Here is a 19,618-nt window from a genome sequence, read left to right on the forward strand (position 1 = left end):
AACAGTAGGGTTAAGAGGTGGTTATGGAAGTTAACCTTACGCTTGGGATTTACTGATAAATGGGAAGAATGAGGATAAGCAAGGATGAAACTTTATTCATAATTAAGGTGATCCCACTGAACAGGAAAAGCAAGTGCAACACACGCTGTGTAAGAATGTACAGAGTAGAAGACCAAGAGGGCAATACCATCAATTTGGACCACTCCATCAAAAGCCACAATTCATGACTATTAGTCATTCTTTCTCAGAGAGGAATCTAATTTTAAGGGCTATATTTTTCCAGAAGTGGTCTAAACATTTATCATGTTAACTGTTTTTTTGCAGGGGATTTATAAGTGTATTGTGTGACTATGTAAGCATTGTTGGTGCTGTTCAATCAAAGGATGGAAAAGATGTTCTAAAAGCATACAACTTCAATCTATAAAGAATTCTTCAATCACAAAGACTATTGTATTCTGTACAGCATTAATGTTATGTATTATTTTGCAAAGTGACTAAATTTATGGAATCAGACCTTTAGTTGTAACATGTACAAATGTACATTACTTTCATTACAGATTTTCGATTTAGCTGTGTATTTTATGTTGATTCTGGCAAGCTGAAAATAAATCAGCTTTCATCTTTGCAGTGGCTGCCATCATGTGTACACTTGCCCCATAAGATGATTCCCAAGTAACATTTTAGTGTGTGAGGGAACTTATACAATAATGTATAAAAACCAAAAGAACTGTGGATGCTGAAAATCAAGAACAAAAACAAAGTTGCTAGAAAAGTTCAGCAGGTCTGGCAGCATCTGTGAAGGAAAACAAACAGAGTTAACCTTTTGGGTCCAGTGACCCTTCCTCAGAACCTTTTCCAGCAACTTTGTTTTTGTTATAAAATAATGAATTAATATTAATGGATGGGCTAAAAAAAAAAACTGCTGCCAATTCTTTAGTAATTTCACAACTTAGCCTTCTCTTCAGAATGCCCTGGACATCACTTAAAATAGTAACCCTTTGCACAAACGTTGGTTAAGATTTTGGTGCTGAAGTAATGGCAAGATTAACGTGCATCATTATTCATGTGTGAAACATCAAAGAACTTGGGGGTAAAGGCAGACGTTGTGAATTAAGAACTGCTACAATTTGTTGGACCAGCTTGTGCCACTCCATCAGCCCCTTAATGGAACATTGAATGTAACTTTTTATGCTTCACAAAATGCTGTATTTTCAAATTAATTGCCAATGGTAGAATAGGAGGACTGGTAATTAACAATGTACCTAATATTATTACAGATGAGTTTCTGTAATATTTTGAGTTTTTGTAATAATATTCCTGTCTACAAAGAGAATTAAAATTATGAATTATTCCTGCAAATAGTAAGTTATTACTTTTAACAATTCTTACCTTTCTTTTGCACCTTTTCTTAATCCATGTTTGGATCTTTTTATTTCTTACTTTCCCAAATTTCACTCATTAATTTGATTTCCTGTCATTCCAGTTACTTTTTCAAATTCTTAAATCCATTAGTAAGGGCATAAACTGTCAGATCCCATCATTCATCACAATCCTAGATGGCCCAATGCTCTGGTGGTGCTATTATTGACGAGCACAGCACAAAATATTTCCAAGTCGGATCAATTTTTAAAAAAAATTCAACTATCAAAACACAATCCTGAATGCTCTATTCCATCAATATCTGGGTCATTGTCCGTATAAAGGATCTAAAAGTCAGGAACATCTTGTTCTGCAAAATACTTTCCACACCTATCTATCCCATTTATAAATTATAGACTTAATGTTTATAAATGCACTATGTATTACAGCACTGAATTAAGGTGAATAAAGACTTACTGCTGGAACCATGAAACTCTCGGACAAAAATATGACTGGCTATTTTTAACCTGGTAGCAATGCCTTGCGCCCAATGATCCCAAAAAGACTTCAAGTTTTTAAATAACTCTTTCACGGGATTTGAGCATAGCTGACAAATGCAGCTTCAGTGTCCATCTGTAGCCACACTTGAGGTGGTGGGATGGGATGTAGGTATATCCACAGTGGTATTAGGGAGTTCCAGATTCTTGATCCAGTGACAGTGAAGGAAGAGCAATACAGTTCCAAGTCAGGATAGTACACACCCTGGATGGAACTCAGTGAGTCATTCCTACGTGTCTATTTTCTTTAGGATGCAGAGGTTGAATTTCGGAAGGTGATGTTGAAAGAGCATCAGAAAGTTGTTGCAGTGATCTTGCACACATACACATTGCTGCAAATCAGCACAGGGGGTGAATATTTAAGGCAGCATGTGGGATGCCAGTCAAGCTACTTTGTTCTAGGCAGTGTGGAACGTCGAGTGTTATTGGAGCTGCACTCATCCAGGCAAGTGGGGAGTATTCCATCACATGTCTGACTTATCCTAGTAGAAGGTGACAGGCTTTGGACAGTCAGCAGGTTAGTTACACACTACAGAATTCCCAATCTTTGACCTTCTTAAAGCCACACTGAATATGACAAGGCATACAAATAGTTTCTGGTTAATGGTAACCCCTCACCCAGGACGTTGATGATGGGGAATTCCATGGTAATGTTGCTGAATGTCAAGAGAAACTGGTCATTCATTTAAGTTTTAACTATATTCGCCTAACACAAAGACCTGGTGTAGGAAACAAGACAATATCGACAATCAAAAAAAGGAAACTACAATTTTGAAAATGTATTTATTTAAATAACTCTACAAAGAAACTTCTGATGAAAATATACTTTCAAAGTAAGTTCATCAAAAAAAAGGAACAAACATCATGAAATCCTCCCATCACTAAGTTGACAATTTTTAAATTATGAATAATGTTTCAATTAGTCACAAAAGCAAAAAACAACTTACAATAGAAGTCTATGTTGTATTTAAACACTCAGATGTTCAAAGATCAGAATCTATACTACTATACCTCACCTTTTTCAAGTTAGTTGTTTTGACTGGTCTTGTCTGCAGAAGATTAAGACATTTCAGTTGTGATGTTCAGTATGATGCCCTAGGAAAGGCAGCAAGTTGTATAGTTATCTCTTTTGGGCCAAAATCTCTGTCCTCGAACTATGCAACCTACTACCTCTACCCAGGAGCTCACCACATTATCCACAATGATTACCTTAAGGTTTTCACTGTCAAGAAAAATTACTCGGACATTTTAAAGTACAAGAACAATACAGCAAAGTAATCTTCAGTGTCTAAATAGAGGCTGATGTCTATTTTATTTTCCTGAAAAAAAGCCTTTATGTTTCACACAAATAGTTACACTGTAAAATCTGATTTGTTTTTATTTTTGTAAAGAGAACACTACCTGGTAACTTTACAAAATTAGATTACCAACAACATTATTTCTTGGAATGACAATTATTTTACAACCATCCCCTACTGTTCCTCTGTTAAGTTTTGAATCCTTGCTAATTTATGATTCATGGCTGACAACCACCCACCAATGATAATGGGCACTGCAGAAGCTGGAGAATCCAAGATAACAAAGCGTGGAGCTGGATGAGCACAGCAGGCCAAGCAGCATCTTAGGAGCACAAAAGCTGATGTTTCAGGCCTAGACCCTTCATCAGAAAAGGGGGAGGGGGAGAGGCAGATCGAAGATGGATAGTGGAGAAGATAGGTGGAGAGGAGACAGACAAGTTAAAGGGGCTGGGAGTGTAGGTGGGGCAGTAGGGAGGGGATAGGTCAGTCCAGGGAGGACAGACAAGTCAAGGGGCGGGATGAGGTTAGTAGGTAGGAAATGGAGGTGCAGCTTGAGGTGTGAGGAGGAGATACGTCAGAGGAAGAACAGGTTAGGGAGGCAGGGACGAGCTGGGCTGGTTTTGGGATGCAATTGGGGAAGGGGAGATTTTGAAGCTTGTGAAATCCACATTGATACCATTGGGCTGCAGAGTTCCCAAGCGGAATGAGTTGTTGTTCCTGCAACCTTCGGGTGGCATCATTGTGGCATTGCAGGAGGCCCAGGATGGTCATGTCACCTAAGGAATGGGAGGGGGAGTTGAAATGGTTTGCAACTGGGAGGTGCAGTTGTTTATCGCGAACCGAGCGTAGGCATTATGCAAACCGTCCCCAAGCCTCCACATGGTTTCACCAGAATGGCCATTGATAACCACAATATCTACAAACAACGATAGGCTTTTAAAATGTACAAGATATCACAATGAAACCCAATCCTGCACTCTCAATATTCGTCAATGAACCTTTCAAAGAAGGGCCTAGCTGCCTTTGGAGAATGAGCATGCAGTATCCACCAATGCTCCCGATGCCCGAGAAAGAGGTGAGCACCGCAGGGGTTGGAGTACCGCATCTCCACCTCCAAGTCCATTCTGATGGAATTCCCTCCTCCCCCACACTCCATCCATCCCTCACTGGTGGTGTTACTGCACTGCCCTTAGCAGGCTCTACACAAAATGGTTAATTGGAAACATGGGTGATTTAATGATGGTGGATAACAGATGAAAAATGACAAGTGATTTGATGTTGGGGAGAAAGAAAATGTTCAGTTGTATGTGAAAGCACTTTTGGATATATATACTGATCAATCATTCTCTATTAAGGCCGATTCAAAGTTTATATATCTAACTTGGCTGATATCAGTTAATTCAGCAGCGAAAAATCATGGAAACTCACCTGATTTGGTTTGTGGAGTGGTGGTGGGGTCTAATTATCTCAGAAGCATACTAAAAAGGACAAAATAATTTCAAAAAACACAATTTGGGTACGAATATAACACGGCAAGAATTTAATGAGATTTCAGAATGACAAAACAAAAACTTTAAACAAGGAAATAGATGGATAGGGCAAATTAACCAAATACGTAACACAGGAAAGCAAGTTCAGTATTCATAAAGGGGGTAAATTTTCTGCACTAATTACCTAAATAGTAATCCAAAATATATCAAGTCATTGAAATGAATTTATAATTAACTGTGTTATCTATAAGGAAATTAGTTTTTGCAAACTCTTGAACTGAAAGTTTTTGATCAAAAATCACAAGTCAAGAAATTCTAGACTACAAAGACTTTATTTCAATTCCACGATTCCTTAAAGTATAATACAGAAGTAGGGGGAAAAAAAAACAAACTACGAAAATGTACTGCATGATTGAAATTTGTGTTTGCTGTCAATACCTAGGAAGAAATTTAAATAGCATGTACAAGATCAAAATGCCACTTCTGTATAATAGTTATATAACAGCACTACATGCAACATATCAATTGGCGTTAGTTGGCTGTGGAAGATATTCTGCTACCTTAGGAAAGACAGTAGATTGTATAGTTATCTCCCAGTGTGGGTGTGACCCTAAAACTATACAACCTACTACCTCATCCCAAAGAGCAAATTCTACTTCTGATGCATTCTTTTTTGTGTAATTAGTGCTCTGTAGAAACAGAGTGAAATAATGAACAATTTAACATGTGCTATAAAACAAAGTCAAACTCTCATATCAGTCAAATCAAACACATCTACTTAATATTTATGAAATTTAAATAGCAAAATAAAGTTACCTGGTAGCATCATTTCATTGTTTGCTATGATCAATTACTCAGAAGTACAGGACTGATTCTACTCTATCCAATTTAGAATTTCTACATAACTGAAACATGCACAATATAAAAGTTTGATCAGAATCAAAACTACACTGACAATTACATTATGTTCTGTTATTGACTGCCATTTAATGTATTCTTTTCTCCAAGTATTATTTTCTGAAACATACTCCTCTCAGGCCATTGCCAGTAGTATTTTTGATCCAGATTTTAAGAACTGCACAAGTGCATCACAAAATACGGCTCCCTTCACATTCCAAAATGTAATCTTGCAAGGGAAGGGGTGGGGTGGGGAAGAGAGAGCGAGCGAGGGAGGGAGAGAGAGGGGGAGAGAGAGAGCGAGGGCGCGCGCGCAGGAGAGTGAGAGAGTGTGTGTGTGTGTGTGCGCGCGCGCGCGCGCGCGCGCGCGAGAGAGAGAGAAAACACATGAATAGCAATTACAGCTATTCAATACAAATGGGAAGACTACATTTTTTTGCCAATTTCTATTGGGAGCTTTAAGCTTTCTGATTCACTGTCACGATGCTGAAAAAAATACAAAGCCGCATTTACAGTTATGGTCATTCAAGCATTCCAAAGCAGAAGACCTCCAGAACAATCTAAATTAATCTGATCTGTTCCAAATAAGAGTCAGAATTACTGATTATTGTAGAAACTAAAATTTACATTGAAAAAAAATCAAAAGCTAATATTCTGAATGTCTGTATCTGTCAGTGCACAGTTGCCCCAAGCTACGTAACTTAAAATGGGTTACGTCAAACTATTTCAAAGAAGATTACTAATACATTGGAATGCTCAGATCTAATGTGCAGTGTAATTTAAAAAAAATCCCAAAAGAGTCTTCATCCAGGGAACGGAGTTTATGCCCCTATGCATTTCTCACTCCTTTCAATTGAGGATAGTTGAAATAATGATGAAGATATTGACAATGCAGGAAGGAAAAAGTAGTGTACTTTCACTGATATTCAGCACATCTCAGACATAGTGCACCAAAATGAATTCTAGCAGTTCAAGAAGGCAGCTTACCACCCTTTCTCAAGGGCAACTACAGTTAGGCAATATTGGCTGGCCGAGCCAAAAATGTCCACATCCATAAATTAATTAAAATAAAAAGCCCAAGAAAGATGAAGGAAGTTCAGGTTCAGTTGTGATGCTCCCTGACTGACCCATTGGTACAAAGATTGCAAAACCCTCTGAGTTCAAGTTAGCTTACGCTAACTTTTGCCTCTGGAACGGGACTTGCATCACAGAAAAAAGCATGTGATAAGAACACTGGAGGCCTTGCTGTAGGAGACTAACTGGAGGTAGGCAACGCAGTAGCAGCAGGTAGCCAGTACACAGTTAAAATCAGCAGTGAAGCATCCCACAAGCTACAGGCAATACTACAGCCGTTTAATGATCTCATGGGAGTGATCAAGATCAGTGATTCCATCCTCAAATGCCATATTCCACCAACAGCATCACTAGCCCCACACACCTCAAGTAACACCTGCCCTTTACTTGGCAGCAATAGATAGCAAACACACCTCATGTGTAACATTCATAACTTCAACTCAATCTCACACAATTAATGCTACTGTGGACCTCACACACATCTCAAAAGGTGGTGCACACTGCCAATACTCAACCATAGGCCCAGCACTCAGACACATTGTGCCATTGAACTTGGTACACTTTCATCTCTCTTGCATGATAAGAGTATCCAGATCACAAGGAGCAGCACATAACCAGCAGGTACAGGCAACACATACATGACTTCACCTTTGGGGAGATAGTGCTCTATAGCACTGAAATGACCATGACAAAAAGCAAAAAACTGACACCATGAAAGCCGACATTACAGTCATATCTGAACCTCCTGCTCACGTCCTATTTCTCCTTTATCACACAATACCTTGATTTGTGAGCTGAAGATGTTTTAACCATTAATTTCTTGATTCTCCTTCCTTCCTTCACCACATTTTATCCTTATATTTGCTTCTTTTAGATACCCAGAAATTATAACTTGTCCAGGTAATGTAACAGCAAGAGTAGAAGGCGCAAGAAAACGCTTGATGAAGGAACAGAGTTCTCAGTCAACAGCTCAGATATTGACACTGTATTTACCCTAGACATCAGGGTCAGCACGTAGCAAGTAGAAAAGAGTAGCATAGGTACCAGTCAGATGGAGATGTTGCATAAAAGTTCTGTTGTGCATGACCTGGATAAGGACATGAATGATAAAACTAACAGGAAAAAATTAGACAGGTATTCATGTACAAAGCATATGCACACAGAAATGATTGCTACATTGGGGAATCTGCCAAAATGTGCAGGCATTGCCAAGGAACAGGAAGGAGTAGGCAGCTCAAGGCTTTGCACAGAGCTGGGGATCCAAATCTTCCAGCAAGTGGTGCTCAACATCACTAACATAGTTGCAGACACAATCATGCTGCAAGATCTCATGACGAATGTGTCAGCTACCACTACAATTTATAAAAAGGAAGTTGTTTGAAGCTGGAGTGCTGTGACAGAAGCTGATTGTGACGTGCAAGTTCAGATGAAAGCCACAGCCAACATGTCAATGCTTCAAGAGGCTTGCACTGGCCTTTCATTTAACACTTTGCTAATATTGCTGAAAAGTCATTGCGCGAGTAGAAGTGGCTACACAAAGCACAAACCTGCTGTCCTCTCTCAGGATGGCAGCATTTGTCCTCTCACCACTACCATTCTGCTAGTGCGCTTAATGTCACCTATAAGGCAGCCAACTTAGTGTTACATCTCAGATTAAGGTGGCGTGGCCCCAGATCATGCCTGCTCAGACAAAAGTTGCTCAAGTTAGTTCTGCAAGGCCATCAGCAGATCCCCACTAAACAGCAGTAATCTTCTGTCATTCAAGCTGTAGTCATAAGGTAGCTCTACAGGAGCACTAGTACAAGCACAAAGAACTCGTGAGAATTTTTAGATTTTTTTTGCAATGGAATATTGTGCGAGGTCACTGAGCTTAATAACGTGTATTTGTACGGGATTTTAATGTTAATATTATAGTCAAAGGGCACTGTTATACTCAGTAACAGAGGATAAGAGAAGTTGAATGGGAAATTGGGATTGTGTCTGCTGGCACAATAGTCGAGTGAGCGAATCATGGGAATCCAGTCTAGAAAAATGCTGTGGGAGTTACATCCTGCCTTCTTCCACTGTTCATTCTATTATTGGTGGCAATAATGAGTTATGCAGCATGCAGAACCATATTTCTGAGTACTCGAGAGTTTTACCTGAATGGCCTAAGCCACAGAAATATTTCTTAAACACTCCAAAAGTCTGCATGATGATATCTTGTGTGCTGGCATTGCTTTTGTTACGTGTATAGTGTAGCCGCGCATGGGTACCTTGCTCAGTTGACAAGTTCTAGTTTCTCCTGGTGGTTCAAACGTTGACAGTGCATTAGAGCCTGTCACTAAACAAAGGCATTCTGACTGCTACCAGTTATCAGGTATTTACCTGCAATGTTGTGCCGTGCATTGTTGCACACCAGCAACTGAACTCCTTTCCAGTTTTGGTACAACTCTGAAGTTACGAGCAGCACCTGCAGAGTGACAGGTGCTGTAAACACCACGTGCATAATTCTCTTCTGGTAATACTGCAGCCATGTGAATGAGAATGCTCATGACCATGGTCAATTTCACCAACTCGCAGTCCTACTGATAGACTGATGGTGTCCTTATAGTGATTTGACTGTCATGGAGACAACTCATACATTGTGAGATAGTAGGATTTTCTGAATCGTCAGCTTTCCAGCTACACTGATGCTGCCTGGCCTGCTGTGTTCATCCAGTTCTATACCTTGTTAACTCACACATTGTTCCTTCTTGAGTTAGAGGATAATCCCTGAAAATCCTAAGTGGATGCAGCATCCTGTTAAAAGCCTTTCTTCCCCCTCATCATCCCTCTCAGCAGCTTGCCCAGTCACTTATGCTCATTGACTGCCATGCTGCAATCAAGGAGAATGGAAAATACACCACGTGATGGCAGCTGGCATATAAACGGAGCTCTTGCAATAAGAGGCAAGGTCTTCACAAAGTGCTATGTTATTTCCTGTAGAGTTCTACAATCTGAAATCATTACATGTAAGTCTACAAACAAATCTACTAACTCAGCAATAGCCAACAGATATCAACTAACCTGAAAGGGGTCAATGATCCCTTTAAGTAATGTTTAAGTGGTGCTTCATGCAACTAAACTAAGTTACAATTGTGAGAATATCTTTAACTGAAGCAAAGGCTGAAATTGGCATTAAGAGATTCATAGAAGTGGGTCAGCATGTAATTATATGAACTGCCTTATCTATATACTTCTAGATCACTCTTCCAGCAACTACATTACTCACTCACCCACAACAGCATCCAGTCTAGTCCACACCAGAAGTGAACTGCGCAGCATGGACACCATTTTGGAGCCAAGACACCATTCGCAAACCCAATTATACTACTGCTACTGAATTTTGTAGCCCAGTTGCCTTCGGTTCAAACAAAGTATTTTGCTAATACAGAAGGTAACTAGCACCCAATGAACCATGCTTGAATACAAACAAATATATTGAGGAAAGCAAGGTTTGGGAGGCAAATATAAAACATGAACAGTAGCTTTCTGGTATAACACTGTCAGCAAATAGTACAAGCCGATTTCCTTGCATGCTGAAATCTTGATACTAGCTGGATATCGGGGAAATTGTTATATGGCAATAAGCTGATCTAATGGATCAAGAATGAAACAGATTTTTGTTTGCTTAATCACCAAATGTTAACCACACAGTACCTGCCCCTGAAACACAGAAAACATTTTGATTAAATAATCCATGCAGAGTGAGATTTGAGGGAATTGCACTCATATAAGTTTCAATGTATCAGGCAGCATCGAGGATTAATTCTGAAAGAATAATCGAAATTCACTCTTTACTAATGTGGACAGTGGTCATGAGTCAGTAAATGCTATAGTACCAAATAGCTGCAGGCCAAACCACAAAAATTAAACAGTACAGGTTAGCTGCATGTTTCATTTTATTAAATTGCCTAATGTCGTTAATATAAAATTATGCAATTCATCCCGTTCTTGCCAATAAAAGGGAATTTAGTCATTCTAAAATGCAAGATTAATTTATGTTGGTTATTCCCAACTACTCTAAATATTAATTTGTCCCAGTGATTTAAGCTCCTTATTGTACAAGGATATTCCTCAATTTCAACAACCTTTTATAATTAACCTGATCAATCCTTCATTAAATGAACACATGCAGATCTTCTTTTTCTATCTTCAACTCTTAATAAACTCATTTTCTATACATGCCAACGTTCTTCAGTGCTCCATGTCTTTAGCTTTATTACGTCTTAAGGTCTGTAACTCTTCCACTAAATATATGTAGGCGACTGAATTTTCCTGATTTTAATATGGTTGATATAAGCTCATAAATAGGGTATCATCTCTCTTTCATGAATAAAGAGAAATAGTATAATCAAAATTTTCAATAATTCCTTAAAAAAAATCTGCTTACACTGTCTAACATTCTACAGTAAGCCATCCAAACAACTTTAATAAGCACTCATTGAAACACTTTTTTTGAAGAGGAAGTATGTTGGCAAATCGGCAGCAAAGGTTGATAATCACATCAAATACATTAACGGCATTCAATGTAAACTACAATTTAAATGCTAGATTCCTTCATTTGTATTATTTTATACAATTGCATGATAATTTCTGCATAAGCAAGTCACTCCCCATTAGACAAACACTTTAGATAAAGAATCTTCTCAGGCTAACAATTCACCAATCATTCATCTCAATGAACAGCCATATTTGTTTTGTGCGTGCAGCTTTGAAATTTCCTGCATTTAGGTTATTTACACTAGATTCATAGCGTATTTATTTCTATATTGTAAAGCAAATTAAACTGGAGAGTTTCTAAAAATGTGAGCATAAGAAGGCTTAACCCAAGATTATTTTAAAATACACATCTGCATTGCAGTATTGTCCCTCCAGATCAGGAGCATTCACTAGCCATCTTATTTTTTTTCCACAATCACCCATGTAGCAAATTTCGTTCTGTTATTTTAATTTGTTATTTATTTTCCCATTTTTCAAAAAAAAGCCCATTTTTCAGTTCAGAAATATAAAATGCTTGCTGTAGGTATTTTTTTTGTCATAGTCCTTGTTCATGTGTCATTGGTTTTGTTAGGGTTCCCTCTCAAGAAATTTAAAACAAACACCAACACAAAATTAACAGAAAAACAAATTAATAAACGCATACTACTTAAACCTTGGCTCAGAGACAAAAATGTTGCGCCTCATTATAAAAGGTAAAAATCGTAACATGACATTGGCTGTTTTATTGCCAAAATGTAGATACTTGCCGCACTTCAAATAGGGACACAGAATCTTCTCCTTGGTATCATTCACTCTGTAGAACAAAAAAAAGTGAGACCGCAAGCTTCTTTTGTGAAACACTGACTGTAAAAATGGGAGAAAAAATTAGATGCTAAAAGCGTTAAGAAAAGTCTTCTGTTTTAATTTGGCTACATCAGATTCATTGACAACCACTGAAAATTTAAACAGAAATGATTTATATGAGCTTTGCAGACAAAACAAAATTCTTTTTAAAAGAAAACATGCCTTGATGAACAGACAGACAAGCAGCACTTCTGATGCATGCTAACGCCCTTACAAACTAGCCTCGTATTCATTTACATTAATATTCAAAAGGGCGGATGTCATTCCACAATCCAATGTGGATGCTCTCAATTCCAAAATTACAAATAAAACGCACGTATACATCAACAAATCTTCTATGCCTTATTATACCGATATATTCTCCCATGCTGACAAACGAACAATGAATTTTATTTAATCGTCTATTTAATGTTTGGTCACAGTTTGGCATAAATCCCAGACTTGCTCTCATAAGCACCCCGTGCACCCCTCTGTCTGTAACCTTCGCCAAAGAATTTGTTTTAGTATTGAGCACAGATGGGAGTAAGTACTTGGTACAAGCAGCACCCAAATAGATACATATTAGGAATATACTGGCAGCAATACAAAAACATGAACCTTTGCAAGGAACTGGCACAGGCCTTCCTCATATTAGCATTTTACATGAATTCAAGATGAAAAAAGAAAATCAAGTGGGTAAACCACTATATTTTGTTTTACAAAGAAAATTATTTCACTTGCCGTTATAGTGCTTTGGTGATAAAGATCAGCCGCACAGGGAAACAAATCCAAGGTAACCAAAGCATTGCTTGCTTCGGAGAGCATGCTGATGCATGCCCACTTCACTGCCTCCTTCTACGTCAGTTACAGGACAAACCATGCAGCAGTATTTTTGTCTGTAACCGTGCACTTGCCGCAACTACAATGAGACATCCGTCACTAAGGACACCATAATTTTAATTTTAACAGTTTACACAATAATAACTGATAAGTTTTTCTCCCCCAATTGAGTACTAAAAAAAAATCGACAATTGATGCTTAAATCATGATCGAACATAATGAAGTGTAAACAACATTTTTAGCCAGAATATCACAATGATTATGTAGGAAAACATTAATTTATCAGTTTACTATAATTACTGAACAAGTGAGATCAATGAGATTTCACTTTCTTTGTATATGTCACACTTTGAAGTGAGGAAATATAAAATCAAATTTATTTATTTCATAAACCAATGCACAGGAAATGGATCAGTTATAACACTGAGCTACAAAAAGTTAGACTTAAAAATTCTAAAGTTGGACTACATTTAAGTAGTCATTATTTTCTGTATTGTGCAAGAAGAAACCTGAGGTTTAAGACACAAAGGCCAAACAAAAAATTAGAATCCTATTTATGCAGTTCACTGCTGTTAACAGTGTGAATCCCCAGTTTAATAGCACGAGATTAAAGAAATAAACCATCGTATTATTTGGTCACGTAACATGGAGATTGGCAGCATTATGAATTCCACATGTACTCTAGCAACAAAGCACATCTTTTAAAAAATTAATAATGTATGCCATCTTACTTGTTGGCTTGAATAGAGTCACAGATTTTTTTTCAGTTAGGACTTGGGTATTGATCCTTATTACAAGTTATATCATGGTTACTTTTAGGCTTCTTTGCACTTCAAAGAATTCTGGGCTGAAGCCAAAATGCCAAATCTTTGGACAGCCAGCACAGACGCAGATTCAAAAAAGGACATGTAAATGTTAGATGCCTGCCAGAAAAAGTACAAACTTACAGCATTTAATCTATGGTCAAATGTAAGATTTTATCAGTACAGCATCTCACCGTCTCTCTGAACCACTTAAAAAAGGAGATAAAATGCTGATTTCCTGTTTAAAGCTTCTAACTTTTTATTTTGTTCCAACAGGCAGATTACTGAAAACAAGCAAGAATTCATTGGCTTTTTAAAATACAGTGGCTACCTCCTCACCAAATTATTTTAATTTAATGGGGAAAATTCTACATAAATATCTTCAAAACTGAAACTTTCAAGGACATCCTCAGAAATATGAAGAAAAACATCATGGTTAATTTACTTCTTTTAAAAAGCTTTAAGATTTTAATCAGCTGGTAATTATTTACTTATTCTTCTTGAGCTTTTAAGGAAGCCATACATTAGCACTGCAAAATGCAACACAAGGGATGCAGATTGATGCAAAGCAGATTTTTGATGTTTTCCAATCAAGTGGATTCTCAACAGAGAAGCAGGATTTCACTTATCTGGTAATCATATACTCAGCAACATTTAAGCTTTCAAACATAAATCAGCAGCTGTAGTTAATCTTGCTACATTTCCGCACCAACTTAATGTAAACCAACACCCTCAAACACAAAGCAGAGTACCCCACTCATAAGGGAACATTTCTATCAATCAAATTTCAAGGTTTCAATGAAAATAATGGTGCATTTTAATCAAAAAAACTAAAACACATCTAATTCAAAACACACTAACTTTCAAACATACTGAAATCATATAATATACAAAAGCTTGCACTTATAAACCTGCCTTTAATAAAACGAAACATCCCAAGACACTGAGCCACAATGCAAACAATAGGACTGGGACCAAATTCCTGGCTAAATAGAGATGTTTAAACAACAGCACTGAAGAGACACTGTGAGGCAGAGAAACTTCGTGTGGAAATTTCATAGTACAAGATTCAGTTACTGAAAGCACTGCCACCAATAGTGGGGCAATGAAAATAGTGGGTGCACAAAAGGCCAAAAACTGCAGAAGCACATTAGCATAGGTTAAATAGAGATGGGAAGGGATAAAGCACAAAAACAGATTGGAAAAACAAGTGTGCAAATTTTTTACATCGACCTGTGCTGGGTTGGATGTCAACGAGTCACAAGGGTAATGCATGGTCAGGACTTGGTGCAGGTTAGGATATGGGCAGCAGTTCTGGATGAGTTCAAATAGATAAACTTTTGAAATCTTTTGAAAATTTGTTAAAAGATTTAAATTTAATAAGGATATCCATGCATATCTGCATCAATTTCCCCTGCTTCTCAGCATGTTATGAATTAATATGGAAATATTAAATTCTGAACACTTCCCTTTCCAAATCATGAGATTCAACTGGTGTTCTGAAAATAACATCAATTTGATATTTTATTCCAGTTTCAGAAACTTTTGCAAAACAAGTATAAAAATACATTAAAATGTTGATAGAAATCTGAGCTGAGCATTTTCATTTCATTTGGCGAGTGTAATGTCATGGGAATTCAAACATACTGCATGACTTAAATCAGTATTCCCACCCTCTCTCTATGCCGATTTGCGCAGATCTTATTCCTGAAAGTGAAGGGATTGGCTGCCCTTCTCAACTGTGTCTAATTCTGGCTTGAAAAAAAAAACTTTCATTCTCAATAAGGTCTCAAGTGTGGAATTTTTTTTCTTCAAAATGTTGCATTAACCATGTAATTGCTGGCCTCGAAGCACTAAGTTAGTATGTTATCATTCAGTATACAGCAATCAGGTGCTAAAATGCAGTTTTGTTGTTCAAACATGAGTCATCAACCTTACTGAATGGGATTTTACATTCTCTCTCTATATAAAACTAACTCAGAACAAAGTCTTACAGAATGTGAAATAATTTTTGACTATCCATATGAGGAAACTTACAAGATACTGGGCAATCCCAAAGAAGAAAATTATTCAGTCTACTCAGCCTCAAATGGTTAACATTACAGAACAGTTCATTCTACTTATTAAAAACAAAAACCATTTACTGTTAACATAACTGTAATCTAATTGAAACCTTTATTCACTAACAGTCAGTTCAAACACGATTTTATACTATTGATCGCCATTAAGTAACTTCAGCATCTGCAGTGATCATGTCAAGTGGTGAAGTACAAATTCAGGATAATGGCTCTCAAAGTCAATGTTTCTTCCATTTGGCTACCTAGATTAATTCCATTCTCCTGCTAGCTGTCTACAACCATAAATATCACCATTTTGAATCTTAAAGTAGGCTGGAGATATTCAGGTTGCGATCTGACAATTTTACAAAGTTTTGTTCCTGGCTCAGTGTGTTAACAACAAGAGGTTCAGGGTAGAAAACTGATATCCAGACTGCAGCCTTCTATCCATTACCGTGTTCAGCAGCATGGTTCTGCATCAGGCATAAATACTATTAAACCTTTTTGTCAAAAAAGGTAGGAAGCATCATGTAGTTAGGTTGCATTCGGAACATTATACTGGATGAAAGGCCTCAAGACATTCACGTTGTAACATTTCAATAGAATGCTGTAGCTTTTATTTGTGTAAAAACAGTTATGATCACACATGGAAAGCACAAGGAGGTAAAGCTGCGTGAATAATTTGAAGTGACAGCAATAGAAGAGTAACAGTTAAAGAGGTACTTTATGGCAGCTCCTTCTTCAAGTCTGCAATTTTACTCCTCATGTGATAGTCACACTGTTTACGTGCTATCCCTACTCTTTCCTGAGCAAGTATTTTTTAAGCATTCAAGTTCAATCAGATCTGCAAACCTGAATGTGTACAGACAAAAATGGACAATTTTGCAGGAATATGTAAATGTTATATCTCTTCTGCTCGCTTGCAGACAAGAATACAGGTCTTTAAATGGTCAGGAAAGGTTTTTCATTTCCCAGTGGAGCAAAAGACAAGAACCTACTAGATTAGAGGTAATAAAATGTGAGGCTGGATGAACACAGCAGGCCAAGCAGCATCTCAGGCGCACAAAAGCTGACGTTTCGGGCCTAGACCCTTCATCAGAGAGGGGGATGGGGGGAGGGAACTGGAATAAATAGGGAGAGAGGGGGAGGCGGACCGAAGATGGAGAGTAAAGAAGATAGGTGGAGAAGGTGTGGGTGGGGAGGTAGGGAGGGGATAGGTCAGTCCAGGGAAGACGGACAGGTCAAGGAGGTGGGATGAGGTTAGTAGGTAGCTGGGGGTGCGGCTTGGGGTGGGAGGAAGGGATGGGTGAGAGGAAGAACCGGTTAGGGAGGCAGAGACAGGTTGGACTGGTTTTGGGATGCAGTGGGTGGGGGGGAAGAGCTGGGCTGGTTGTGTGGTGCAGTGGGGGGAGGGGATGAACTGGGCTGGTTTAGGGATGCAGTGGGGGAAGGGGAGATTTTGAAACTGGTGAAGTCCACATTGATACCATATGGCTGCAGGGTTCCCAGGCGGAATATGAGTTGCTGTTCCTGCAACCTTCGGGTGGCATCATTGTGGCACTGCAGGAGGCCCATGATGGACATGTCATCAAGAGAATGGGAGGGGGAGTGGAAATGGTTTGCGACTGGGAGGTGCAGTTGTTTGTTGCGAACTGAGCGGAGGTGTTCTGCAAAGCGGTCCCCAAGCCTCCGCTTGGTTTCCCCAATGTAGAGAAAGCCGCACCGGGTACAGTGGATGCAGTATACCACATTGGCAGATGTGCAGGTGAACCTCTGCTTAATGTGGAATGTCATCTTGGGGCCTGGGATGGGGGTGAGGGAGGAGGTGTGGGGACAAGTGTAGCATTTCCTGCGGTTGCAGGGGAAGGTGCCGGGTGTGGTGGGGTTGGAGGGCAGTGTGGAGCGAACAAGGGAGTCACGGAGAGAGTGGTCTCTCCGGAAAGCAGACAGGGGTGGGGATGGAAAAATGTCTTGGGTGGTGGGGTCGGATTGTAAATGGCGGAAGTGTCGGAGGATAATGCGTTGTATCCGGAGGTTGGTAGGGTGGTGTGTGAGAACGAGGGGGATCGTCTTGGGGCGGTTGTGGCGGGGGCGGGGTGTGAGGGATGTGTCGCGGGAAATGCGGGAGACGCGGTCAAGGGCGTTCTCAATCACCGTGGGGGGGAAGTTGCGGTCCTTAAAGAACTTGGACATCTGGGATGTGCGGGAGTGGAATGTCTTATCGTGGGAGCAGATGCGGCGGAAGCGGAGGAATTGGGAATAGGGGATGGAATTTTTGCAGGAGGGTGGGTGGGAGGAGGTGTATTCTAGGTAGCTGTGGGAGTCGGTGGGCTTGAAATGGACATCAGTTACAAGCTGGTTGCCTGAGATGGAGACTGAGAGGTCCAGGAAGGTGAGGGATGTGCTGGAGATGGCCCAGGTGAACTGAAGGTTGGGGTGGAAGGTGTTGGTGAAGTGGATGAACTGTTCGAGCTCCTCTGGGGAGCAAGAGGCGGCGCCGATACAGTCATCAATGTACCGGAGGAAGAGGTGGGGTTTGGGGCCTGTGTAGGTGCGGAAGATGGACTGTTCCACGTAACCTACAAAGAGGCAGGCATAGCTGGGGCCCATGCGGGTGCCCATGGCCACCCCCTTAGTCTGTAGGAAGTGGGAGGAGTCAAAAGAGAAGTTGTTGAGTGTGAGGACGAGTTCCGCTAGGCGGATGAGAGTGTCGGTGGAGGGGGCCTGGTCGGGCCTGCGGGACAGGAAGAAGCGGAGGGCCTTGAGGCCATCTCCATGCGGAATGCAGGTGTACAGGGACTGGACGTCCATGGTGAATATGAGGTGTTGGGGGCCAGGGAATTGGAAGTCCTGGAGGAGGTGGAGGGCGTGGGTGGTGTCACGGACATAGGTGGGGAGTTCCTGGACCAAAGGGGAGAAAATGGAGTCCAGATAGGTGGAGATGAGTTCGGTGGGGCAGGAGCAGGCTGAGACGATGGGTCGACCAGGGCAGGCAGGTTTGTGGATTTTGGGAAGGAGATAGAAACGGGCCGTGCGGGGTTGGGGAACAATGAGGTTGGAGGCTGTGGGTGGGAGGTCCCCTGAGGTGATGAGGTCATGAATGGTGTTGGAGATGATGGTTTGGTGCTCGGGTGTGGGGTCATGATCGAGGAGGCGGTAGGAGGTGGTGTCGGAGAGTTGGCGTCTGGCCTCGGCGATGTAGAGGTCAGTACGCCATACTACCACTGCGCCACCCTTGTCTGCGGGTTTGATGGTGAGGTTGGGGTTGGAGCGGAGGGAGCGGAGGGCTGCCCGTTCTGCGGGGGAGAGGTTGGAGTGGGTGAGAGGGGTGGAGAGGTTGAGGCGGTTAATGTCTCGACGGCAGTTGGAGATGAAGAGGTCGAGGGAGGGTAGGAGGCCTGGGGGTGGTGTCCAGGAGGACTTGTGTTGGAAGCGGGTGAAGGGGTCAGTGGAAGGAGGGTTGGGTTCCCGGTTGAAGAAGTAGGCATGCAGGCGAAGACGGCGGAAAAACTGCTCTGTGTCCGACCGTGACTGGTATTCGTTGATGTGTGGTTGTAGGGGGACAAAGGTGAGGATGTGTGGTTGTAGACACTTTGAATTATAACCTATTATGACATTAAAATTACATTCAATAAAAGAGATCTCTTATTGTCACAATATTGTCCAACCTGTTCATGAATAGTTAACACAGACAACAAGCGAAACGAACGTCATCTACAAAATACCTTGCAAGAACTGTGACAAACACTACATTGGACAAACTGGCAGAAAGCTAGCCACCAGGAAACATGAACATCAACTAGCCACAAAAAGATATGACCCACTATCACTCGTATCCTTACATACAGATGAGGAAGGACATCACTTTGATTGGGACAACACATCCATCCTAGGTCA

At 40.2% G+C, this 19,618-nt stretch overlaps 1 protein-coding gene across 5 annotated transcripts in view; it reads left to right on the plus strand.

Annotated features, from left to right (window-relative positions):
• Positions 1 to 19,618, plus strand: part of fbxw12 (F-box and WD repeat domain containing 12) — a 55,029-nt gene extending 35,411 nt beyond the window's left edge. For 2 of the 5 annotated variants that reach the window (XM_059649860.1, XM_048547509.2), the window contains exon 11: positions 325 to 1,806. In XM_059649860.1, the coding sequence (XP_059505843.1) occupies positions 325 to 424 (100 nt within the window). In that variant the 3' untranslated portion in view covers positions 425 to 1,806. Of the gene's footprint in view, positions 1 to 324; positions 1,809 to 13,940; positions 14,386 to 19,403 lie in introns of those variants that run through there. The other 3 variants (XR_009446492.1, XM_059649861.1, XM_048547512.2) reach the window with 3 other exon arrangements.

This window comes from Stegostoma tigrinum, chromosome 11, assembly GCF_030684315.1.
Source record: "Stegostoma tigrinum isolate sSteTig4 chromosome 11, sSteTig4.hap1, whole genome shotgun sequence".
Classification (NCBI taxonomy): Eukaryota; Metazoa; Chordata; class Chondrichthyes; order Orectolobiformes; family Stegostomatidae; genus Stegostoma; species Stegostoma tigrinum.